The sequence below is a fragment of the Bos indicus x Bos taurus genome, chromosome 10, assembly GCF_003369695.1.
Source record: "Bos indicus x Bos taurus breed Angus x Brahman F1 hybrid chromosome 10, Bos_hybrid_MaternalHap_v2.0, whole genome shotgun sequence".
NCBI lineage: Eukaryota > Metazoa > Chordata > Mammalia > Artiodactyla > Bovidae > Bos > Bos indicus x Bos taurus.
In genome coordinates, this window is record NC_040085.1 from 76,088,173 (window position 1) to 76,113,833 (window position 25,661).

The 25,661-nt window shown below is 46.9% G+C and overlaps 1 protein-coding gene across 1 annotated transcript in view; it reads left to right on the forward strand.

Annotated features, from left to right (window-relative positions):
* Nucleotides 1–272: 272 nt before the first annotated feature.
* Nucleotides 273–25,661, forward strand: part of TTC9 (tetratricopeptide repeat domain 9) — a 36,202-nt gene continuing 10,813 nt past the window's right edge. The window contains exon 1 of the mRNA XM_027552299.1: nt 273–885. Within this exon, the coding sequence (XP_027408100.1) occupies nt 456–885 (430 nt within the window). The 5' untranslated portion in view covers nt 273–455. The remainder of the gene's footprint in view (nt 886–25,661) is intronic.

Here is a 25,661-nt window from a genome sequence, read left to right on the forward strand (position 1 = left end):
GTCTCTTTCAGACTAGGCGCGCCTCCGAGGGCTGGATTGAATGGGAAAGAAAGGGCTCGTCTTTGTCACTAATCCTCCCCTCCTTCAGGCGAGCCAAGCTTCTTCCGGGTCAGCGACAGTCCCCGCCAAGCCCCTCGGGCCCCCGACCCCCGGCACCGCTAGCCCCGGAGCGCGCCGGGGCCAGGTCGCCGCCGACCGCAGGTTGCGGGAGGGGAGGAGGGCGAGGCGGAGGGCGGGCGGCGCGGGAGTGGGGGAGGGAGGGCGGAGGGAAGGAGGGGAAGGCAATCCGAGGAGGAGGAGGAGAGAGCAGCCTCCCGCAGCTGGCGAGGAGAATGGGAGTGCGGGACGACGGACCGCCGCGGGGTGTCACGGCCGCGGCCGAGCTCTCCAGGCGCGGGGCCGGCGCCCGCCGCGTTTAAACCCGGGAGGGCGCGGCGGCGCCGGGCGGCGGCCGAATGGAGAGGAAGGGCTTGGCGGCCGGAGCCAAGGGGAACCCGAGTCCGCCCGCGGCCGGCGAGGCGCAGCGGCCCCAGCCGCCGCTGTGCGTCCCGGGCGGCGGCGGTGGCGGCGGCGGCGGCGGCGGCGGAGGGACCCCGGCGCGGGGCCAGGCTGGGGCGGCGGCCGAGCCCGCCGAGTTCATCCGGCGCGCGCACGAGTTCAAGAGCCAAGGGGCGCAGTGCTACAAGGATAAGAAATTCCGCGAAGCCATCGGCAAATACCACCGGGCGTTGCTGGAGCTGAAGGGGCTGCTGCCGGCCGCCGGGGAACGGGAACGGGACTCGCGCGGGGCCTCCCCGGCCGGGGCCCCCAACCCCGGTCGCCTCTCGGAGGAGCAGAGCAAGACGGTGGAAGCCATCGAGATCGACTGCTACAACAGCCTGGCAGGTGAGCTGCACCGCGCCGCGCCGCGCTCCCGGCCCCTCCTTCCTCTGCCCTCCCCGGCTCCAGCCCGGAGCTGGTCCCTATTCTCTGGCCTCGGTCCTCCGGTCACCGCGCCGCGCCCCGCTCTCCCTCGCGGGGACCGTGCTGCTCCGGGAAGGAAAGCCCAAGAGGGGGGGACGCTTTGGAAAAAGTGTGACTTTTAGGATTAAACCTTTTGAAACTCGTGGTCATCCCGCATTCCTCCCCCACATCCTCGTAAATTTCGCCTATAAATAGCGGGAAGGACAGATGGGGACCCAGCCGGCCTGGCGGCGACTGCTGCTACTACTGCTCACCAGTGGACCCGGGTCCAAATGCGGGAAGCGGCACCCGGGGTGGGCCACCCGCACCCACCTCATGCCCGGTGGCTGCTGGCCTCCGGGATCGTTGACACCAGAGCTGGCCCTCACCTTCCCCCCAGCTGACCGCATCTCAGAGTCAAGTCCTCGCCCGAGTCCCTTTGGCCCCAGTGGCAAAGGGCAGTTTGCTACGATGCTTTCAGCATCTCAAGCAAAATGGATTCCAAAATGCACTTTCTTCTCTCCGAGCTCTGCTGGGGCCTCGGTTGCCAGGTGAAGAGAGCAATCTCAAAGGGAAACTAGTTCAAGGTTGGGCTTGAGCTGTGCTACATTCTCGACCCCCCACCCCGCCTCCCACTCCGTGTAGCACTGGTTCTCACACCAGCTGACTGCTAGGCTTTGAGGAAAAGGGAGTCCTTTTATTGGGATAAGAAATTCCCAAGTACACTTTGGAGATTAAGGTCAAAGTCGGGCATTTTTAAAAATTAACAGGAAATTTTAAAGTCTCTAAAAACGGAGGAGTCTGGGTCATTCCAGGGCCTTCCTGAGAGAAGGTGGAAGAGGTTGGCAGAGGCCTTATATTTGAAAAGCAGTCTTTGGTCTTCTCCCACCTCATCTGGTGGGATTTGGGAATGACCCACCTCCTCTAATCAAATTAAAGGCCCTCACTCCTGGTCCCTAAACCTTGAAGTTGCCCAAACTCTTTAGCTCTGGACACTTGGCGCAGAGTTAGGTGAGGAGAATGGGTGTGGCTGGAGATGGATTTGTCTGGAGGCCAGACAGTTGGGGTATGAAAAATATATGTGGATAATTGTGCTCTGTTTCTAAGTGCCAGTCCGCTCTGTTCCCTTGGATGTCTCTAGTGCCTGCCTATCTCTGCTTCCATAAGGCCATATCCAGGGTCATCTTAGAGCCAGGCACTTTGTAATTCGTTAAGTAGTTTACACACGTAAAGGATTAATAATAATAGTAGTAGTAGCGACGGTGGGGATGGTGCTGCTGATGGCAGTCCTACTGGTAACTGCAGCAGGTAAAGTAGTAGTAATATGGCATAGGTGTATTTCAGTCAATCACAAGGCACATCGTGATTCCCTTCCTTTCCTGCAAGTCTCTGGCATGTTCACTACTGCCTGATGAATGTAAAGGGCAGAGTGGCCATGGGTGGAGAAATCACTAATGTAGTGATTTCAGACTGGCAGTAGAGTCTTCTATTTAGTATTTTCCATGGGCATTCTAGGGTTGCCCCTCACCCCATGCTATTGGCTGCCAGCCTATGGCTAGCACAGCCTACCTTCTACCCCAAAGTGGTTACATTTCCATGGTGAAACTGAAGCTGTGTCTTCCTTGGTCAGGCCAGCCCAGTGGGTGGGGCTAAGATCTGGACAGTTCCTCCACTTCCACGCCCACCCCCCCCACACACACTCCTGGAAAACTTTAGTGGTGAGAGAATGGAAAGTAGCAACGGCAGATTTCCCCTTCTGCTGCTTGTTCCAGTGCTCACCACTTATTAATATTCATAATTTATGGATTGCAAAAGTAATGCATGCCTATCGAATGTATTTTCTTTTAGAAAATGCAAAATTACCTATGGTCACAGCAACCTAAAGAAATCCATTGTGATATATTTCCTTCCTCTATCTTTTTCTTTACTTAAATGTAAACTGTTTACAAAGTGAAGGAGCTCCTGCGTCCTGTTTTTACGCCCAGTCGCCATTGTATCTATCAGAGCATTTTTTACACTTCACTGAAGTCTTTTTGTGAAGATTATTTTCAAGGGCAACCTAAAAATTTTAAATACGTGTTTACAATGATCATTTGATGGAAAGAGGAAGAAATATGGTCCCTATTATTGTTGTTAAGACCAGAGCAATGCAGTGTGGCCTGTAAGATAATCTTTCCCCCTGTGCCTGATTGAAGGGAAGAGATAGCAACTGCAAGTTTGTTCTGGCAAAAAGGCAACTGGCCCTTCCATCCGGGCTGCAGTGCTGGCTGAGCAACCCAGTGGGCTCCAGGTAGGAACAGTCTGAAGATGTAGGTCCTCTCAAGAATCTGTCCTTCTACACAGCTGTGCATAGAGGAAGAGCTTTGGGGTTTAGAAGCAACATGGACTAGCTCAGAAATACCTGGAGGATTAGGCCATGTTGCTAAGGGCATCTCAGCACCAAACAAAAACTGTTGTGAGGCTTCTGGAGGAAATCTAGGTTCAGGTGGTCCTTGTACTCTGCATGGAAGGCCCCAAGAGAACAGCAAGTGGGCAGTTAGAATCTGCTAAGAGATATTCACCGAAAAATCCATTTAGATGACTTGAAGTGACCATTTGAAGGGTATGCAGGCAATTTGCAAGGTGCCTATGGTTGTGGTCTGTTCTGGCTTAGAGTTTCTTTCTGATTAGTAGGGATCTGGCCAGTGGTGCAAGTCTTCTCGATTTGATTGTGCATGTCTTATTCTCTAAGAAATTCAAGGGAAAAGATAGGCAGCATCTTCTTCCTTCAGAATTTCTAATGATTTTGATACAATGATTAGAAAAGATATTCTGACCTGCCAGGGGAGATGTAGACATATAATTCTTACCAAGGCTACAAAAGAGGCATATACTGGCCAACTGATCGACTCCCATTGACCTCGAACAAGACACAGGGCTCCCCTGGGGCCTTGGAATGGTCTGTGCAAAACCTCTTGAAGGACAGAGCCTTTTGCTTTACATCTGTTCCTGTGGGATTGTGAGGGCCCCAGCTGGGATGTGATCAAAAGGTTGTAATGCATGACTTTGTGGGTATTTTCAAATGATGTTCAAGACTCAGATGCCCACAGTGGAGATGAGTGCTGGCAGGCCATGGCATTGAATCTGAAGGCTAGATGAGAGTCAGCTTAGGCCCCTATTCCTGGCACACCCTGTGGCTTTGTATAAGTCCCTACCACATTATTTTATATCCATCTTCCTATCCATTTAGAGCTATGTTTGGGAGGGGTTTTATTTGTTTTACCAAAGGACAGGTAATTTCTATTGAATTAAAAGTCCCAGGAGAGGGGAATGACACGGCCTAAATAAGTCACACCTGAAAAAGGCCTGGATGAGAGTCAGTTTTATCAGTACTTGTTTTATCTTCAAGCCATAGAACCAGAGCCAGCTACATAATTTGTGGGGCCCAATGGAAAATGAAAATGTGGGCTCCTTCTTCAAAAAGCAGAAGAAAATTGTCCTTAAAGGTCTTAAAAAATAAAGCTTTTCCCCTTTCATGATCTCTCTCGACATGGTGTTTTTATCTGCTATTTAATGTCATTATTAGAAAATGATAATTTTAAAGGATTGGCGTGAATTAGCCATTCATCTTTATAGTGTGCAGTGCCAGTTTTAAGTGGAAATACAAGAGCACTTAACTGGGATGTGAAATCACCTAAGTTCCACAGTTCACATTTTGCAGTTGGTACGTGCATATGTACTTTATTCCTGCTGGAACTGTGAAAATGCTGACAAAATGAACTCAACTGCTTTTATTTCACTTTTTATATGCATACTTTTTTTGTGCCCTCTTTACCAATCTTGCCTTTCTGATGAGTAAGGAAAGGAAAGGGAGCTATTCCTTACTCCCACCCAAATCTTTCCTTCTCTGTCATCATTTTCAGCCTAAGTGGTTGGCTAGCACAGGGAAGTAACTTGAGCAAGAAAGGATGTGCTGGGGTTTTAGGTTATTTGTGTTTCGTAGAACACTGTTGCTTCCTTTCTGCATTTGAAGCAATTTCTGGGTTGAATGGAAAGCCTGGCCTCTTTGGGCTGTCAGTGTAGGTGCTTACTTGGTTATAGACCAAGCACCCTTACCTTATGTTTGCTGAACTCCCCTTTATCGTGGAACCACTGTATGCTTATGGGGCACTGTGAATGCTAGGTACTACATGGGGTTGCAAAGAGTATTTGTGCCTCTCTTCTGATCATGTTCATGCTCCATTATCCCATTGGGCTTCACTTACAAAAGAAAGAAAGAAAGTGAAGGTGTCAGTCTTTGCAACCCCGTGGACTGTAGCCCACCAGGCTTCTCCGTCCACGGGATTTTCCAGGCAAGAGTACCGGTGTGAATTGCCATTTCCTTCTCCGGGGGATCTTCCCGACCCGGGAATCAAACCCAGGTCTCTGGCATTGCAGGCAGACACTTTACCCTCTGAGACACCAGGGAAGCCTTCCAAAACATAGTTTCAAAGATAAAATAAGAATTTCAAGAAGTCAACAGCAGAGCATTAAATACAAGGAACTTCTGAACATGGGTCCTGTGTGACTGTACCCTTGAAGCCACCCCACAATGGGACACCAGTAGATGATTGAGCACATGCATCTAAGGTGGACAAAACTAGATACAGACTCTGAGGCAGATTCTAAGACAAAAGGTACCTGACAGAAATCGGTGTGGGAACCAAAGGACTGAGCATGAAGATGGATAAATTAAGAATGCAAGAATCAGTTGTTAAAAGAAGAGGTCAAGAGCTAGAGACAAGCAGTAACCTGGTAACCAGAAGATGAGTTGTTGGGATAAGAACTGGCAAAGGAAGGGGAAAGAAGAGAGAGGTTTCATGTTAAGATGCTCAGCCAAGATCTTGCCATCTGGATGGGAGAGCTTGACCCGCCAAGCCATTGTTGACCCAAGGCTGGTCCTCGGGCAGCCCCTTGACCAATAAATCTTAAGCCTGTAAACATGACTTTGAAGATCATCTTCCAAGAAAGAATATGAGAATTTAAACTTGTAGAATGCTTTCAAGAAAAGAATATGCCAAATGTAGACTTCAGGCTGAGTTTCTGAAGTGGATTCTGAAGTTCCTTAGTTTCCCTATGAAACTAAGTAGTGAGTTGGATGGCTCATAGCCAGCGACTCTCTAGGACATCTGGAAGTAAGAGTCCCTATAGCCAAAATGCAGGGGAGTGCCCCATCCAAGTCACAGGGACTTGCTGCAGGGTGGACAGGAGGGCCAAGATGTAGAGCAGCCAGAAACTGTTCCCAGAGCTTCACAGGTTGGGAGTGACCTGTGAGATGAAACATTCTCTCCTGCCAGCTGTTTTCTTTCATCACCAGGTTGTACCTCCTGCATACAACTAGGATGAAAACACAGTGTTTCACCCAACCAACCAGCAATTTCCTAATTTCCAGATATTTGGCTTTGGGAAATCAGATGTCCATGCTGGGACCAGATTGTCACTAAGATGATACTGCGGTCCATTCCCAATCACATAGCAGCAGCCACAGCTCTAGCATGGACAATGTACCAGATATTAAAAAAGCCAAAGCTAAGGGAATTCCCTGGCTGTCCAGTGCTTAGTATGTGGTGTTCTCACTGCCAAGGACCAACGTTCCATCCCTGGTTGGGAAAGTAAGATTCTGCAAGCCATGCGGTATGAGATATGTGTGTCAGTGGGGAAGGTACTTTAAAAAAAAAAAGGCCAAAGATAATACTACATATGATTAAAAGTGTTTATGGGCTTCCCATGTGGTGCTAGTGGTAAAAAGTATGCCTGCCAATGCAGGAGATGAAAGAGACGTGGGTTTGACCCCTGTGTTGGGAGGATCCCCTGGAGGAGGGCATGACAACTCACTCCAGTATTCTTGCCTGGAGAATCCCATGGACAGAGAAGCTCTGGCAGACTACAGTCTGTATGGTCGCAAAGAGTAGGACATGACTGATGCCACTTAGCAGGCACATACAGTCTTCCTCATGGATTTCATATTGCCTTGAAATTATTATTAGGGTAAAGCTCATTATCTTCCTTTTATGCATACATACACATTTTCATATCAGCAACGAAATGATGCCATGTCTGGTAGGACTCAAAACCAACAGTTCCCAAATTTTATAATAAACTATACTGAAAAATTATAATATATATATATATATATATCTGAATCACTTTGTCATATACCTGAAACTAACATAACATTTGTAAATCAACTATACTTCAATTTAAAAAAAAAAGGAAGCAGATGTAATGTGTAGTGCCAAGGAGAGTTGACTTGAATCAGAAAAGTCTTGGGTTGAAATGTATCCAAGTGAAAAAAAAAAAAAGAAGAAGAAATGTATCCAAGTGGACCTTCTCTTCTTGTTCAGCCAAAAGGAGTTTAAAACAGCACTCAAATTACAGACAACATTACACAGAGGAAGACTGTGGAGCAAAGGTTTCCCTTCCACAGTGTGTCCATGTGTAAAAAATGAAAGTGCTAAGGAAGTGCTAACTAGCTAGCTTGAGTGTTATGTAAAATCAGAATTATGATTTCAGATTTGGATATGACCCTTACTGTGGTGTGTGAATTTCCTTGTCAACATCACCACCTTGTCATCAACATGAGCTTAGACACTTCCAAAAATAGGGATACTCACCACTACCTAAAGTGACTTATTTAGCAACCACCACCACAACACAACAGCTACAATGATAATGACAGTCACAACGATGGCAGTAAAGACTACCGTGACGGGCCCAGTTTCTGGCATCCAGTAGATTTTCCATGAATGTGTTTGAAAGGAATGAAAATGCTCATCCCAGCATTTGTCTCATATTAAGGATCCAAGAAATTCAATCCTTAATATTAATTAATATTAATTGAGCAACTAATAGGCGCTAGACCCTGGGCTTGAGAGCTGGGTACACAGACAAGGTCACTGAACTTACATATATACCTATGTAACTTGTGAGACAGAAAATCCAAGCTCAGAAGAGTTAAGTCCCTTGCCCATGGTCACATAGTTGTATATGGCAAACTGGAATTTCTCATCTGCCAGGTCCCTAATTTGAAAGCCTATGATTTTAAACACTCACCCCACACCCTCCATCTTTAGAAGTTTCTTTCTTAGGTACAAAAATTTGCCTCCTTGAAATTTCTATCGATCCATTCGTAGTCTATCTACCTTTTGAAGCAACACAGAATACATCTCATCAGTGTAACAGGGGAAACCCTTGACATTTTTAGGGCAACTCGCTTGCCCATCCTCCAGTTTTGTCTTCTGTTAAGTTATTCCTTTTTTTATTTTAATGAAAAAAAAGTCACTACTTTTTTTTTTTTTTACTGTGATGTGCTTTGTATGTTTAGGATTCCCATTTCATGACCATCCTGGGTGGTTAAGGGGAAAGTGTCCTGTACTCTGCACCAGGTTCTATGTCACTAGGAAGGAGACTTGAATTTATATGGACAGAGAGGAATAAGAATCTGATGAGTCACAATTTCTAATGAACCGTATTATGCCCCTCTATCCAGAGTGTGTAAATTCTAGTTAAGAGGTCTTGAGAAATTTAAGTGGATCTGTTAAGAGTAGGAATTCATTTCAGCCATTACTTTTTCAGTGATCAGTTTTGTGGATACAATAAGGAAAATGACCCACTAGAAGAGGAACATCTGGACTTGTCCAAGTGCATTATTGCAGACCCGGTCAGTTTTAATGTCATGAGAGTAATGATCCCATCATTTAAAAATATGTTCCGGTTTAAGTGCTAAATGAGATTGGACACAATATTATTCTGTGTGGCATGGAACACTTGCTCTCCTAACATCCTCTAAAGTAGTATTTATTTTTAAGTTTGTGTTTTTGTGACTGACTGATAAGTTCTAACTTTGGGAGCCAAAACCTCGTGTCCCAAGAAACGAAAACAACCCCTCCCCCAAACCCAGCAGTAAGCAGTCCAGTTGGCTCTGTGTATAGTGGGACGGGAACTGAAGGAGACTCATGTGACAGCTGGTGGCACATTCACTACATACGTGAACTTAATCTGGTCACAAGACCTCTAGTCTTGAGTTTCCTCACTTGCTAAATGGGTATAATCATGCCAGCTTAACTCACAGGGTAAGGATGAGAAGCAAGAAGATAATGTATGAATGTACTTTATAAACTATAAAGTATTGAAGTATAAGTTAGCCTTTGAAGTCAATGGGGGTGTTTAGGAGAAAGACAAAAGAATAGAAAAAAGAAGTGGGGGGCTTCCCTGGTGGCTCAGTGGTGGAGAGCTCACCTGCTAATACGGGAGACACGGGTTCGACCCCTGGTCTGGGACAGTCCCACGTGCGGTGGAGCAACTGGGCCCAGGCACCACAGCTGTTGAGCCTGTGTTCGAGAGCCTGGGAGCCACAGTGAATGAGCCCATGTGCCACAACTACTGAAGCCCACGTGCTCTAGAACCCATGCTCTGCACCAAGAGAAGCCTCCACCACAGTGAGAAACCTGTGCAACACAAATGGAGAGTATCCCCTGCTCTCTGCAACTAGAGAAAAGCCCACACAGGAATGAAGACCCCCGTACCGTCAAAAATAAATAAATAAAATTATTTTTTAAAAAAAGAAGTGGGGGGAATACCATGGTGGTCCAGTGTCTAAGACTCCATGCTCCCAATGCCGGGGGACCCGGGCTTGATCCCTGGTCAGGGAACTGGATCCCACATGCCACAGTGAAGACCTGGTGCAGCCAAGTAAATAACAGATAGACATAAAATAAAAAGAAATAAGGAGTGGGAACTGCCCAGTGAAGGAAATTCCCACTAATTCTAACAATTTTCAAAGGGATCCTTGAATAGGATCCCTAGTTGCTGCTGCTGCTGCTAAGTCGCTTCAGTCGTGTCCGACTCTGTGCGACCCCATAGACGGCGGCCCACCAGGCTCCCTGTCCCTGGGATTCTCCAGGCAAGAGCACTGGAGTGGGCTGCCATTTCCTTCTCCAATGCATGAAAGGGAAAAGTGAAAGTGAAGTCACTCAGTCATGTCCGACTCTTCTCGACCCCATGGTCTGTAGCCTACCAGGCTCCTCCGTCCATGGGATTTTCCAGGCAAGAGTACTGGAGTGGGGTGCCATTGCCTTCTCCAAGTATCCCTAGTAGATACTAGGAAAAGTCTCTTGAGGCATGGTTTCTACATTCAGTATCTATCCCATTTGGTTTCAAACACACACACTCAAATGATTCCCCAAATGCAGGTCATCCACAAAAAGAAAAGCACTTGCTAATAAAGCAAAAGTGTTTCTGATGAGAAGAATGTGACGGACATTCTTTGCAGGCCAAGTTCCCCCACTTGTCTTCAGATGTCCCCATCGAGAACACAGCAGAAGTGTGACTTGATGGAGTGATACAGACAGCAAGTTCTGTCTCTTATTGGTCAGCTGCCTGGAATCAAAGGATCTTGCCTCAAGTTTTCTGACATCCGAGGGTTGGAGTCCAGAATCTCGGAGGTCCTTTCCCGCTCTGCAAAGAATAATTCTCCATTCTTTCTGAACTGGGTGGCCATTACCCAGAATGGGAGAGATCTGTGTGGATGGATAGGAACCAGTCTCCAAAATCTATCATTATGTGAAAAGGCAGGGGTTTCCCTGGTGGTCTAGTGGTTAGGAATCCATCTCCCAATGCAGGGGACACGGGTTTGATCCCTGGCCCGAGATGATTCCACATCCCACAGAGCAACTAAGCCCATGGACCACAGCTACGGAGCCAGTGCCCCAGAGCCCACGAGCTGCAACTGCTGAGCCCAGACACAGAACTGCTGAGCCCACCTGCTGCAGCTGTTGAAGCCTGCACGCCTAGGGCCTGTGCTCTGTCGCCGGAGAAGCCACTGCAAAGAGAAGCCCACGCACCACAACCAGCGAAAGCCTGTATGCAGCAGCAAAGACCCAGCTCAGCCAAAAATAAATAAATAAAAATCTTTTTTGAAAAAAGGCAGAATGCAGAACAGTGTTTAAAAAGTATAAACGAGCATCAGCATATACACTAGTACAGTATTTGCTTTCAAGAAGATTATCTGAAATTATGCAAGTGAAGCTGTTCGTTTGAATACAGAACTGGACATTTTTCCTTTTCTTTTTGATGATTACGACTTCATTGTTTTTAGAGCAATTAAAGGTTTATAGACCTGGAGAAGGGAATGGCAACCCACTCCAGTATTCTTGCCTGGAGAATCCCACGGACAGAGGAGCCTGACAGGCTGCAATCCATGGGGTTGCAAAGAGTCGCACATGACTGCGCGACTAACCCTAAAAATTTATAGCAAAACTGAAGGTAAAGAACGGAGATTTCTCGTATACTGCCTGCTCCCATATATGCCTAGCCTGCCCTGGAGTGGTATGTTTCTTACAGATGGTGAATCTGTATTGACCCAGAACGATCACCAAAAGTCCATGGTTTACTTCGAGGTTCTCTCTCCTGTTGTACATTCTGTGGACTTAGACAAGTGTATGATGACATGTCCCTGTCACTGCGGTGCCATACAGAGTGCTTTCCCTGCCCTTAACATCCTCTGTGTGCTTCCTCGTCATGTCTTAGCCCACCCCAGCCCCTGGCAGCCACTGACCTTTTTACTGGCTCCATCGTTTGCTTTTTCCAGAATGTCCTATAGTTGGAATCGTACAGTGTGTAGCCTTTGCAGTCTAATTTCTTTCACTTAGTCATATGCATTTAAGGTTCCTCTGTGTTCCTTTTTTAACTTTTTCTTCTAAATCTTTCTATAGTGTATGACTTTTCTAAGTATATGCATTATTATTTTTATTTTTAACGAAAAACGATGACAGGATTATCTGTGTGGAAAGATTATGCATAGTTTTGCTTCTTTTATTTTCCCCCTAAAAAAAGCCCACCTTATTCACGTAATTTTTAATGCTGTTCTGGATATTACCTGAGTCTTGTCTAATCATGTCAGAATGTGACACATAAGATGTCAAGCAAAATTATCCCAAGCCCCAAACTTTCTCTTATTATCCCATCTTATGACTTATCCTTTCTGCAGTGCCCATCACCCCAAAGCACACCCAGGGCTAGGTCCTGGCAGCATGGTACCCCCACAGCAGGGGGATGGTAGCACATGAGTGATGGTGTGAATCTGCTGGTGAGATAGGGAAGAAAGTTGAGTCAGAGCTTGTGATACAGACTGGTCCTGAGCAGTTGTGATGTGCCTCTGGTGTAGAGGAAGGGACCGTATCGGTGGTCCATGACCAAGATTCTTTTCGGCCCCTGAGTCTAGGAAATCCTGCCCCGCCAGTAGCTCAGAAACAGCACCCGGAAGGAAGCTCACTGGCTCATCAGATCCTTATTGGATGCTTGCCATGGCTGTTAAATCTCAAACCCACTGTGTTCTCCACAGAACATGGCACGGGGTTGTGGGAGCAGGGTTCTCATCTAGACTCTGCTGCTCACTTGCACTGTGATTTTGGAAAGGTCACATCACTCCGAGCCTCAGTTTCCTCATATGTAAACAGCAAGGTGTTGGGTCAGATGCCCTCCAAGTCCCCTTTCGGAAGTGTTGAGCCGTCTAGGATTTTGAAAACTGTCTAGTGTCCCCACCCCACCCCCACCCTCCTCTAGCCTCTCTCTCTTCTGGAAGCAAGCAGATTTAGAAAGGAAACAGGAAACAAGCTCCCTTTTGTTCTAGTTTACTGATAGGTGCTGACAAATAGGCATGAGAGATCTCAACCAAGATTTCCAAGGTAACCTTGCAAATATGAAGGTAAACCAAAATAAAGGAACCCACAGTCTTGCAGAGTGAGAGTCAGACAGAGGGTCTCCGAGAGGAACGAGAGTGGGGTTGGAAGCCTCTTTAAAATATTACCTGGGCGCTGGAATCTAAAGTGATGGCACCAGATATTACCTATTGCTGCTAGATCTTCTCAGATTATTCCAAAAATCAGACTTTGATTCTTAGCAGGCCATCATTCACCCTAGGAAATCTGGCAAAACTAGCTACATTAGACCAGGAAGTTCTGTTGGAGCCCGTAAAAGGCTTTTAAGAAATGAGCTGGCAGTGGTGGGGCCAAGCGTTTCAGGGAACAGTTGCTACGCTGTAGCATCTCAGAGAGCTGCTACCCTTGGCTTAAGACTGGAGAGCCCTGAGGAGTCTCGGCCAGGGCCTGAGCACATCTGGACCAGGATGTGATTCTGGACCTATTGCTTGTGCAGAGTCAGAACTTAGCTCCTTTCTCAAATGGACCCGAACCTCAGATTGCAGATGCCAACTGGTCATTGGAACTTGTGCCTCTGACACCTCCAGGGAGAGAAAGGCTGTGTCCCTGTGTGTGCCAGTGAAAATGGGGTAGGGGGGTGAAGAGAGGAAGCAGAGAAGCACAGAGAAACAGGCAGGCACAGACTTAGACCCCAGAAAACCTAAGGGCAAGGAGGCCTAATGGAAAGGAACTTTACTTAGCATAAGAGGGTCTGGCTTTGACCCCTGACTTCCCATCTACTCCTCCATTAACCTTGGTACAGTCCCAATCTTAACAAGCTTCTGTTTCCATTATAGCATGGGAGCAATAATATGCACCAGATCGGACTGTGATGATTGAAATTAAAGGATACATGCATGCATGCCCACTACAGTGCCTAGCACGTAACTGATGCTTCATAGGTGATGGCTATATGTAAATCTAGCTTCTCTGGTGGCTCAGGCGGTAAAGCGTCTGCCTACAATGCGGGAAACCTGGGTTCAATCCCTGGGTTGGGAAGACCTCCTGGAGAAGGAAATGGCAACCCACTCCAGTATTCTTGCCTGGAAAATCCCATGGACGAAGGAGCCGGTAGGCTACAGCCCATAGGGTTGCAAAGAGTCTGACACGACTGAGCGACTTCACTTTCTCTTTCATGTGTAAATCTAACTCCTACTCCAGTAAGTGCTGTGGCAGGCAAGTGTGCAAGAGGGGAGGACAAAGGACTCAGCAAAGGAGACTGGGCGAATATGGGAAGCAAGTGAGCAAAAGAGGGATCAGGGCAAGTCTCAGCTCTTAAGTGTCTGCAGGGCAGAGCAGGTGAGCAAGGTGTGAGCCGAGAGCCTTTGGTGTGGGTGTTGCCTACCTGGGCCCACGAGGCTGGGTGAACAATAATCCACCAGGCTTCCTCTGAAAGGCAGCTGATCTCCTGCAGGACCAAGGGCCATGGGACCCCTAAGGTTTGTGCCTGCTTCCATTTTCTCAGGGTATAAGTCAAGCCATTGACTTGTAACATTTAGAAACTGCTGGGTTCTAGGCAGACATGTCTCTGGCCTGAGATTGTGCGGGCAAATAAGCCTCAGACAGACGGTGTCTGTTCTCCACCCCTTTCCATCCTCCGCCCCAGGATGCTCTGACCCATTCTTTGAACTGAACTAGCAGAGAAAGAACCTCGGACTCTCTCACAAGTCAGACCAGTTCAGAGTCTGAGAGCAGAGAGCAAGGATGTTCCAGGAAGAGAAGATTCGTGCTGTGATCTGCTGGGTTCCCTGGGGAGCTTCGCAAGCAAGAAAGCGGGACTGACGGGCTGGGGAGAGGAGGCTGTGGAGGAAGTCGAGGCCCCTGGGAGAGGGAGAGAGGGTGCTAAGCCAGCAGCCTCGTGCCCGCTTTGTGTGTCCTCTGGTGCCCTGTGCTGGAGCCAGCTTACTGAGCTGCCTTCCACTGTCAGATGAGGAAAGCCCCTGGGCTTGATCAGGGGTCCTGGGAATAAAAGCCCTCGCAGGTGTTTCTTGGCATGCGTGCTAAGTTGCTTCAGCCACATCTGACTCTTTGTGACCCATGGACTGTAGCCTGCCAGGCTCCTCTGTCCATGGGATTCTCCAGGCAAGAATACTGGAGTGGGTTGCCATGCCCTCCTCCAGGGGACCTTCCCGACCCAGGGATCAAACCCACGTCTCTTACGTCTCCTGCATTGCAGGTGGGTTCTTTACCACTAGTGCCACCTGGGAAGCCCTGTTTCTTGGAGCCTCCCTTTAATCCCAGCTTACAGGCACTCCTCTGCCATGATGCCTCGGGTCCTCTTATGATCCTGGGTCTCTCCAGATGGGCACTTCTCGAAGGGTCAGTGCTTTCTGCTCAGGAAACCCTTCAGCAGCCTTCACTGCGTCTATCCTCCCAGGGTCTCCCCCTGCTCTCTTTGAAGACATAATGGGCAGAGGTAATTTCTTTAAAAAAATAAAATCACAGTTGATGAGGGTATTCTAAAAAAAGATCATTTCTCCCCTAAGAGGAACTCTGATGCCTGTTAGTACAAATTCTTCCCCCTGATACACAAGCACACATTTATTTATTTATTTATTTTCACAAGATTTGGGTTTTACTTGGTTGTGCAATGTTTGGGTTGCACAAATGTTAACAAGTTTTTTCACCAATGTTTTCCACTAAAAACATTTCTCAGTGTAATTATCTGTTTTTCTACAGCATGATTTTAATGTCCATGTCATGTTCTTATACCAGTGCCCCATTATTTATTTAACCAGTCTCCTACGGGTGGATCTATAAGTTATTTCCAACACTTTGCTAATATGTACAATGCTGCCACAGAGAAGCCACAGAAGTGTTCTTTCTGCTACATGTGTGCCTATTAACTAACTTATCCCCAAACATATCTGGTGCCATGGAAGAACGGTGGGAGAGATGATCAGAACAGGAGAGGTGTTTTTTAAAGTCTAAAAAGAGTACAGGATGGCATTTTGGCTTCTGAGATTCTTTTCCCCCATCCTAATTCAGAATTCCTGCCAATGGGCATGACACGGGTACTAGCCAGAGCTGACAAGATAAAGATAACCTCAGGTAATGAGTTTCTTCTGAATCTATCTGGGTATATACCCATCATCACATTCCAAATGGCCCAACTGGTTCTTTCAGAGTCCACTTCTAACCCGACAGGGTGCGAATGGAAGCAAACAATAATCCTGGCCTACCTTCTGCCTCCTGCTCACTCCTCTCTGCGTGTATGCCACAATGAAGTCATGTAAGAGGCGGGGGCTGGGGAGGGGATAACTCGTAGGTAAGATGCCGTAGCAGCCAAGTCTCCTTCCTTCATGAACAGGAGCACGTGACAGGTAACAGAAAGCTGAACTGACCTCAGACTTTGACATTACAACTCTTGAGCAGATTCCAGTATCCATCACAGGGGTTCCCACCTCCGCTAATGCCTGATGACCTGAGGTGGAACTGATGTAATCATAATAGAAATAAAGTGCACAATAAATGTAATGCATTTGAATCATCCCGAAACCATCCCCCCCAACCCCACCCCCACCCCACGAAGTCCAAGGAAAAATTGTCTTCTGTGAATCTGGTCGCTGCTGATAAAAAGGTTGGGGACCTTAAAGGACTGTCAACATAAGCCTTTAGCTTATAAGATTTTAGAGTGGCTTTTCACCTTCGTTCTTCTGCTTGCTATTTTGTAAGCCAAGTACTGGTCAACAAGCATATAAAGAATATAAGGGTATAAGAATATAAACTCCCTGAAGATATCAATATCTTTTGAATATCTCCATTTCTTTATGAAGCCCTGGCACAGCCTGTGGTGAATGAGTTCTCATAAAATAAGTTTACAAAGAGTCTGTACCCAGGATCGTACAGTGATTGTGAGAGGCATGCAGCAGCCCTTGAACACTGGGGGCATCCATCTGAAGAATACAAAGGGCAGGGAAAAAAGGGCAACTTGGGAATGGTGAAAAGAAGAGACCTCCAAAAATAATGTTGCTAAAACAAAATGCAAGAAACACTTGGCAATGTTTATTGAATCCAGGGCAAGCATGTGCTGCTGCTGCTATTGCTGCTAAGTCACTTCAGTTGTGTCCGACTCTGTGCGACCCCATAGACAGCAGCCCACTAGGCTCCTCTGTCCCTGGGATTCTCCAGGCAAGAATACTGGAGTGGGTTGCCATGTCCTCCTCCAGTGCATGAAAGTGAAAAGTGAAAGTGAAGTTGCTCAGTCGTGCCCAACTCTTAGCGACCCCATGGACTACAGCCTACCAGGCTCCTCTGTCCATGGGATTTTCCAAGCAAGAGTACTGGAGTGGGGTGCCATTGCCTTCTCCAAAGCATGTGCTAGAACTGGAAAAATACAAGGTCAGAAATTAATATGAATGGAATCCTAGGAGATTTATCCCATGAGATAAAGCCAAATGACTTGTAGTTGTGAGAGCAGCATCAGCAGTAGTAGGGGAACTCTACCTAGGTGCCAGGGAGGGCAATTATGGTGAGAATGATGATACTGCCCCCTGAAGGGTCCTGGCTCCCTGAGTCAGCCAGCTTCCCATTATCATAGGTTCTTAGTGCCTTAGACTTGGAAAAGACCTTTGGGGATCTGTGAGTCTAGGTCTCTTTGCCCACCAGAGCCAATGTGGACTTGGGCTTAGACAATCCTGGCTCTTTTTCTAAAAATCAAATGGCCCTAGAAAATCACTTAGCTTTCAGCCTCAGCTCTTAGATGCAAAACACATTAGACCTGTTTTCCCAGAGTCACTGTCAAGGTCAGATGAGTCGTGAAACACTATACAAGTGTTTGGTATTGCTACTTACTGAGAATACAATGTATGTAAACCAGTATGATTTAGTTTTTCTGTGTGGGGTTTTAAAGATGCTTTAAACCCCTAAAGATGCTACACATGCTTGTCTGGAAGGCAAAGAAGATATGTGTCAAAATAACTACAATTATGGGCATGAGCTGAGTCTCGGGCTGTAAAAAGTGATTTCATTCTTTGGAAAATGAAAGGTTCCACTTGTTGATCATACCTGTGGATCTGGCTTCACTAGAAAACGACCTCCCTACACATTCTGTTGACTTGCTGTTTTGGGCTTCGCTGGTAGTTCAGTTGGTAAAGAATCCGCCTGCAATGAAGGAGACCCCATTTCAATTCCTGGGCCAGGAAGATCCCTTGGAGAAGGGATAGGCTACCCACTCCAGTGTTCATGGGCCTCCCAGGTCGCTCAGATGGTGAAGAATCCACCTGCAATGCGGGAGACCTGGGTTCAGTCCTGGATTGGCAAGATCTCCTGGAGGAGGGCATGGCAACCCACTCCAGTATTCTTGCCTGGAGAATCCCCGTGGACAGAGGAGCCTGGCAGGCTACGGTCCCTGTGGCCGCAAAGAGTTGGACACGACTGAGCGACTAGGCACAAAGCACACGTGTTCTGTGAAATTGTTACCCTTAGTCAGGGGTGTGCTGTAATTTATAATTTACAGGTTTTTAGAAAACTAGTTATTTCTCAGCAAGTTTGAAAAGAGGGAAATTATCTGATCTTGATAAAAAGCATCTACTGAAGAAACTAAAGCTAACATCATACTAAATGGTGAGAGACTTAGTGCTGTCCATGACTCTTCGTAGCAGCATCACTGATAATAACCCAGTACTGGAAATGACCCAGCTGTCCTTCAACAAATTAACAGTTTAACAAAGTCTGGTCCACTCACACCATTGAATACTACTCAGCAATGAAAAGGCGTGAACTATCAATACTTGCAACAGCTTGGATGCATGTCAAGGCGCCTTATGCTGAGTGAATAAAAGCTGATTTCCAACAACTTCATACTATATGATTCCATTTATATAACACTTTGAAGTGACAAAATTTACAAACGGAGAACAGATTACTGGTTGTCGGGTGAAAAAGAGGTGGGCCTACAGGAGGGACTCTTGATGAAACTGTTCTGTAACAACTTTTGGGGATAGACAGAGGAAACTATGTTTGTGATAAATGGCATAGAACTAACATACACACACACCAGTCTGTGCCAGTCAGCCCTAAAGGAAATCAACACTGAGTATTCATTGGAGAACTGTTGCTGAAGCTGAAGCTGAAGCTGCAGGACTTTGGCCACCTGATGCAAAGAGCTGACTTATCCGAGAATACCCTGATGGCTGGGAGGGCTTGATGGCAAAAGGAGAAGGGGGAGGCAGAGGATGAGATGGTTAGATAGCATCACTGACTCAATGGACATGAGTTGGAGTAAATTCCAGGAGATAGTGGACAGAGGAGCCTGGTATGCTGCAGCCCATGGGGTTGCAAAGAGTCAGACCTGACTTAGTGACTGAGAAACAACAACAAGGTTGGACTATCTGAATAAGATCTGTGGATTGTGTCAGTGTCAACATGATAGTCAATATATTATACTGTGGTTTTATTAAGATATTATCATTGGGGAAACTGGGTAAGCAGTGCGAGGATCTCTGTATTATTTCTTACAAACTGTGTGAATCTAAAACTGTCTCAATAAAAATTTGAATTAAAAAATAGTATCATTGGGGTTAGTCTTGCCAGCGGCAGCTAAGATAGATGTTGTTTTAGGAAGAAACCAGGGACGTGTCACATCGACCCTATTAGTATCACAGTCGACTCTCAATGGAACCGGAGATGCAAGTGGTTTTAGGACATAAAAGAGAGAAGCCTTGGTGGAAACTCTGCACTTGGTTTTGTTTGTTTGTTTTTGTCTTTGAAGGCAGAGAAACAAGAGGAATAGAGGGTCCTGGAGAGTTACGTAGGAAGCTTCCAAATGATATGCGTACAGATAAAGTACGCAAATAAAATGAATACAGTCTCCATCAGGGTTCCACAGTTACACCTGACAAGAAGCAGAACTCGAGCCTCAAAGCTGCCTAATGAAGAAACTGAATTAAAATTCATTATAGGCAGTTGAACACTCTAGGAGAGCACTGTGGGTAATGCTTAAGAGCATGGTCTTAGGTGACGGGTGGCTTAGAATCAATCCCAGCCCTGACACTTATTTAGCTTTGTGTCCTTTGGCAAGTGACTGAAGGTCCTTGGGCCTCAGTTTCCCCATCTGGAAAATGGACAAAATACTAGACCCTACCTCACAGGGTGTTGTCAGGATTAAACAAGTTAATGCTCAGACTACTGCCTGGCCCATTCATGCTTGATCGAGGTTACCTGCTCTTACTCTTATTACCCTTTCTAGGAGAATAGATGAATACCATCTCCTGGTGCAGGGCTGGATTCTCCAGAGCTCATCATGAAACATGTCAGCCTTCTCCCTGTTTCTTCATTTCCTTGACCTGGGCTTCTGTTCACCAGTCAGAAGTCTGTAATCACCAAGAAGAAAATAACCCTTAATGTCATATGTTGACTAAGAACAATTGTTTGCTTAGGTGTGCACCGAACTGAACTGAAGGTCTTCTGGGACCCGTTTGCCCTTGGGGGTAATCTTGGGGCTCCCAGTAGCTATTCTGGACTCTCATGGTTTAACAATGGATGTTCCTTAGGAAACATACATTGAAAATGCTAGAATGTAAAGCACTAGCTCAGGTGAGGTGGCCCACCTGCAGGTGCCCACTGGGAACTTATTAAACATGTGGATTACAAGGACTTCCCTGGTGGTCCAGTGGTTGAGATGCTGCACTTTCAACACAGGGGGCACAGGTTCAATCCCTCCATGGGGAACTAAGATCCCACATCGGTGCAACGTGGCAAAAAAAAAAAAAAAAAAACACCAGAATTAAAAAAAAACAAAGCGAAAAACTGGATTACAGGGTTCTTCCCTAGACCTTTAGAAGCCGCATTGCTGGACATGGGGCCTGAGAATCTCCATGTTAACTAATGATGATTAGTTAGCATGGATGATTTAATGAGAAACACTCGTCAGATGTCAGGGTCTGGCACTTGAGAAACCCTGACTTTTCTCATCCTGCACACAAGCCTTCAAAGTCGTGCGTGCACGCGCGTGTGTGTGTGTGTGCGTATATGCTTGCATGCTCAGTCACTTCAGTCCGACTCTTTGTGATCCTGTGGACTGTAACCCACCAGGCTCTTCTGTCCATGGGATTCTCCAGACAGGAATACTGAAGTGGGTTGCCATGGCCTCCTCCAAGGAATCTTCCCAATCCAGGGATTGAACCCATGTTCCTTATGTCCCTTGCACTGGCAGGCAGGTTCTTTACCACTAGCGCCACGTGGGAAGCCCCCCTTCAAAGTAGACAGCAGCTGTAATTACCTTTGTGCTATGCTGTGCTTAGTCACTCTGTCGTGTCCAACTCTTTGTGACCCTGTGGACTGTAGCCCACCAGGCTCCTCTGCCCATGGGGATTCTCCAGGCAAGAATACTGGAGTGGGTTGCCATGCCCTCCTCCAGGGGATCTTCCCAATCCAGGGATCGAAACTAGGTCTCCCACATTAAAAGGTGGATTCTTTACTGCTTGATCTTTATTTTTACCCAATTCAAAACCAAATCTCTGAGAGGCGAGCTCTTTTAACCCAAGGACACCGGGTGAGTGCCAGTGCTGGGGACATTGTCTTGAATCAGCTAACTCAGAGGCACCGAAACTGGCCAGCCATTTCTCTACTAAAAATATTTCCTTCCTCCCTCAAAGGCCATCTCATGCTCTGTAGAGTCAGGAACCAGACCTGTTCATTTTTCTTCCACATCTGGCTTTCAGAGCTCCTAGCTTTCCCAAATTGTTAGGACTCCAGAGGAGCCCAGCAACTTTGGGTCTGTCTGCTACGCCATCCGTAAAGCTATCAGTGAAATACAGACGGTGGTTTCCAGTCATCCACTTGTGATGAGAGAAGGGCTGAGAGTAGGCAGGAGGCAGGATTCCTGTCTGCAGTTTAAGGGTGTAGATGGGTGGAGGGGGGAGCGTACAACCAACTGTGGATTCAGAGGCTATCTAATCTATAAGTGAAAAAAAAATAGTCCCAGAATCCTTCCCCATTCTTTCCCTAAGCCTCCTTTTCTGGCTACAAAGCTGCTTTGTATACCCACCCACCTCCCCCCAAAACACACTTTCAAAAAGAAAACCAGTAAGTAAGATTAAGCATCAAACCTAGATACGGGAAACGTTTGGGTCAAGTGTGAGTTTATGTACATCTAAGACCAGGAAACGAAAAATGAGAAACTGGGGTAGGGCTCTGCCCTTGCTGCACAGGTTTGTGGGTGGAGCATTTTTGGCTGATCTTTGAATCAGCTCATGTCCACGAGCATGTGCCATGGGTCTGGCCCTGCGCCCAGGCTTCCTTCATGGCTCAGTGGGTAAAGAAGCAGCCTGCAGTGCAGGAGACGCAGGAGATTCAGCCCCTGGGTTGGGAAGATCCCCTGGAGTAGGAAATGGCAACCGGCTCAAGAATATTTGCCTAGAAAATCTCGTGGACAGAGGAGCCTGGCGGGCTGCAGGCCACAGGGTTGCAAGGAGTTGGGCACGACTGAGCGCGCAGCACTACACCCAGCTGTGTGGCACACTTTCTCACTGCATTCTCAGAACAGACCAGTGAGGTTGACAGAGTCATTATCTTTATTTCAGAGACAAGGAAACCGAGTCTCAGAGAGGGCCAGTCACTTTCTAAGGCCTCACAACTGGCCAAGAGTAGTCAGCATCAAAAAAAAAAAAAAAAAAAGTGGATTACAGGATTCCACCCTAGTAACTCAGGTCTGCTCTTAAATTCTTTGTGCCCCTTAGAAAGTAGACATCTTTTTGGGCAAACTGGAGATGGCCCGTCTCCTCCCAGCTGTCTTCCTTGCCCTCCCCACAACCCAGTGAAATCAAAGCAAGCCAAACATAGATGATTTCTGTAATGAAGATTCCTAGGCATTTGGGAGGGCCCAAAGCTTTAGCTAAACAGCCACTGTTGAGGGGAAGATCTGTGTTACGTGGCAAAGGCCACGCAGTCACACACCCTGACCTAGTAGTTATAACCCTGGGATTATAGGTTATATTTACCATAAACAAAACCTCCATGAGTATATCTATCATAAAGCTACTTCAGTATCTAAAATGTAGAGGCAACATAAATGTCCAAAAAGAAAAGAAAGAATCAAGAGAAGAAAGTTGTTTTCAGAACTCTTAAGTATTCATGTACACTGAGAGGAAACTCAGCACTTTTGTGGAAAGGTGAAATTGGGTGGGTCGTAGCAGTCCTGGGTATGAAGTCTAATAAGTAAAAATACCCATCATTTCACTGCACACACTAAATTTCCATGGCTATGCCATAGAAAGACCCTCTGTCATTTTGCAGTGTATACAAATATCAAATCACTAGGTTGTACACCCGAAACCAACAAAATATTTTGTCAACTTCACCTCGATTCCTTTTTAAAAAAAGGAATCAAGATGCTAAAGAAGACCCTCTAAATTACCTTCCAAAATGTGTCTGACCTATTCTTGAAAATTTGCTCTAAATTAAGCTATAGTTTCCTGCACTGTGTGTGCAGGATTCGGAATGGAGATTTTCTCTGATTAACATACATGTTGCTAGGGAAACCACACTTGACCAGTGTTTTCCTAAAGAACGAGTGTTTATGACAATCGGTTTTTGTGCCCAGCGCTGTGTGAGGCATATAACATACGTTAATTACCTCATTTTATCATCACAGGAGTTCCTGCAAAGTAGGTATTATTATCTTCATTTAACGAATGAGAAGGAGGCCGAGGGAGATGAAGTAACCTGCCCAAGGGCCTGGGCTAGCCCGTGTTGGAGCTTGGACTCCAGCCTAGAACTCTGTCTCCAGATGCTCCCCTAATCTGCAGCCAGGACTGGCACAGTCCCTTGAGCCTGTTCAGGGTGGTCGTGACCTAGACCAGCTGTGAAATATCCGGAGTGTCACCTCTCTCCAGATCCAAGCTCTTTCCACTTGACTGCTATGCCAACGCCCCTTGAAATCAATTTGAAAATGGCTCAGATCGTTTGGTTTGGGAAAATTTCCCCCAGGAATGTAATAGCCACTTTTCAGGCCTGCTTCCAAAAGAAGAGACCAGCAAGGTGTATTAGTCTCCTAAGGCCACCATCGTAAAAGGCCGCAAACTGTGTGGCTTAAAACAACAGAGATGCGTTGTCTCACAGTTCCGGAGGCTAGTCGTCCAAGACCAAGGTGTTGGTAGGGTCGGTTCCTTCCGAGAGCTGTGAGGGAGAATCTGTTCGAGGCCTCTCTTCCAGCTCCTGGTGGCCTCCAGCATTCCTTGGCTGGTAGGTGGCCATCTTCTCCCCATATCTCTTCACATCTCCTGTGTGGGTCTGTCTCTGTGTCCCGATTTCTCCTTTTTATAAGTCATATTGAATTAGGGTCAATCCCTCTGACCTCATTTTGACTTGACTGTCTCTGTAAGAAGGTTGCCAAAGGAAATGGCAACCCACTCCAGAATGCTTGCCTGGAGAATCCCAAGGACAGAGGAGACTGGTGGGCTGTAGTCCATGGGGTTGCAAAGAGTTGGACATGACTAAAGCAACTGAGCACCTCTGTAAAGACCATCTCTCCATGTGGGATCACATTCTGAGGTGCGGAGGATTAGGACTCCCAAAATACCTTGGGGGGAGGACACAATTCAACTCCTAATGGCGAGGCAGCCTTGGGGAGCGGGCTCCTCCTCCTCACTCCTGGCCCTTGGTAGGTCTTTCCTTTCCTCCCATCCAGCCCATGCTCCCCTTTTGTCCAGCAGGTAAGGGCAAATAGCAGTGAATCAACTGTCAGAAGAAAACCAAAGCCTCCATGAACTTGGTCTTCCGCCTCCCATCTAGTTCCCTTCATCTCATGCCAACAAGTGGCATTTTGCCCAGGCTGTCACCATGCCCTGCATGCACCAGAAAAAACAGAAGCAAAACAAGTGTTGGAGCCAAGAGAGCCTGACATGTTTTAGCCAGAGGTCTCGGCGTGGTTGCCTTGGGCAACATCTAACTTACAATTTCCTCTGTCTGAGTGTGTGAGTGTTTGTACAAAAGGGTTCTTCAAGTTCCCGATTCTCTAACATGCTCCTACTGCAGACTCCTCTATGGAGCTAAGAAAGCCTGCCAAGCTCTTTTCATAAAACCATACCCTAACTCCCCAAGGTTGGCAGTGGAAGAGGAATCTCCACGTGGGAGGCCTAACTGAGGATTCTCAGCCCCAACTCCTGTCCTCCAGATTTACCTGTCTTTTGTAAGTTGCACTAGCCACCACTGCTGTCACCAGGTTAGGCTCAGAGAAGGCACTCCTTTCCAAGTATGAAGGGAAGCTTGTCTTAATTCTCCCCTGCTTGGCTGAGTCCAGGATGCAGCATTTATTCAAACTTGTCAGAAGACCCCAAACCAGAAAGTTCAAAATATTCCTTTCAAAAGGGCTTCTATCAATAGATAAGGTGGTCTGGGAGCCCAGGCCCATCTCCACCTGTCTCCCTACCCACCTAATACTGCATCTTCAGATCCAAATATACACGGAGGTCACAGGCAAGAACAAGCCCCCTTTCCATCCAGCCTGAGACCTGCCTTCCCAAGGCCAGCGTCTCCTCTGCGGAGACTGGCCGACAGTGGCAGCGCTCATTCCCTGCAGGGAAAAATCCTGCAGGAAAAAGTCCAGAGCGTTGGCTTGGAAAGACCACATCTGAACATCATCCAGTCTCTGTGCCCAAACAAATCTCCACAGGGAAGTGGTGGAATTGTGTTAGACAAGCCCTTTCTTGCACTTCCCACCAGTTCTGATGGTCATTGCCAACAGAAGATGCCTACCCAAAGTAACAGAACAGAATTCCTTTGGAAGAAGAACCAGTGAGACAATTTCATCCTTCTATTAGGTGGTGAGCGTTTATATTTATAAGCTGTTAGATTGAGATGCATGGTAGAGATTATTCAATGAAGTTGAGTCCTTGTTTTACAGGTAGGAAACTGAGGCCCAGAAAGGGAAAGTGGTCTGCATAATGTTGGCTAGTGGTAAAAGTGAATCCAGCTCTTCTGATTCTAGAATCCAGCTCTTCTGATTCCCAGCCCAGCACCCTTTAGCATATTTATCTCTGATGTATAGTAGAGCACTGCTGCTGC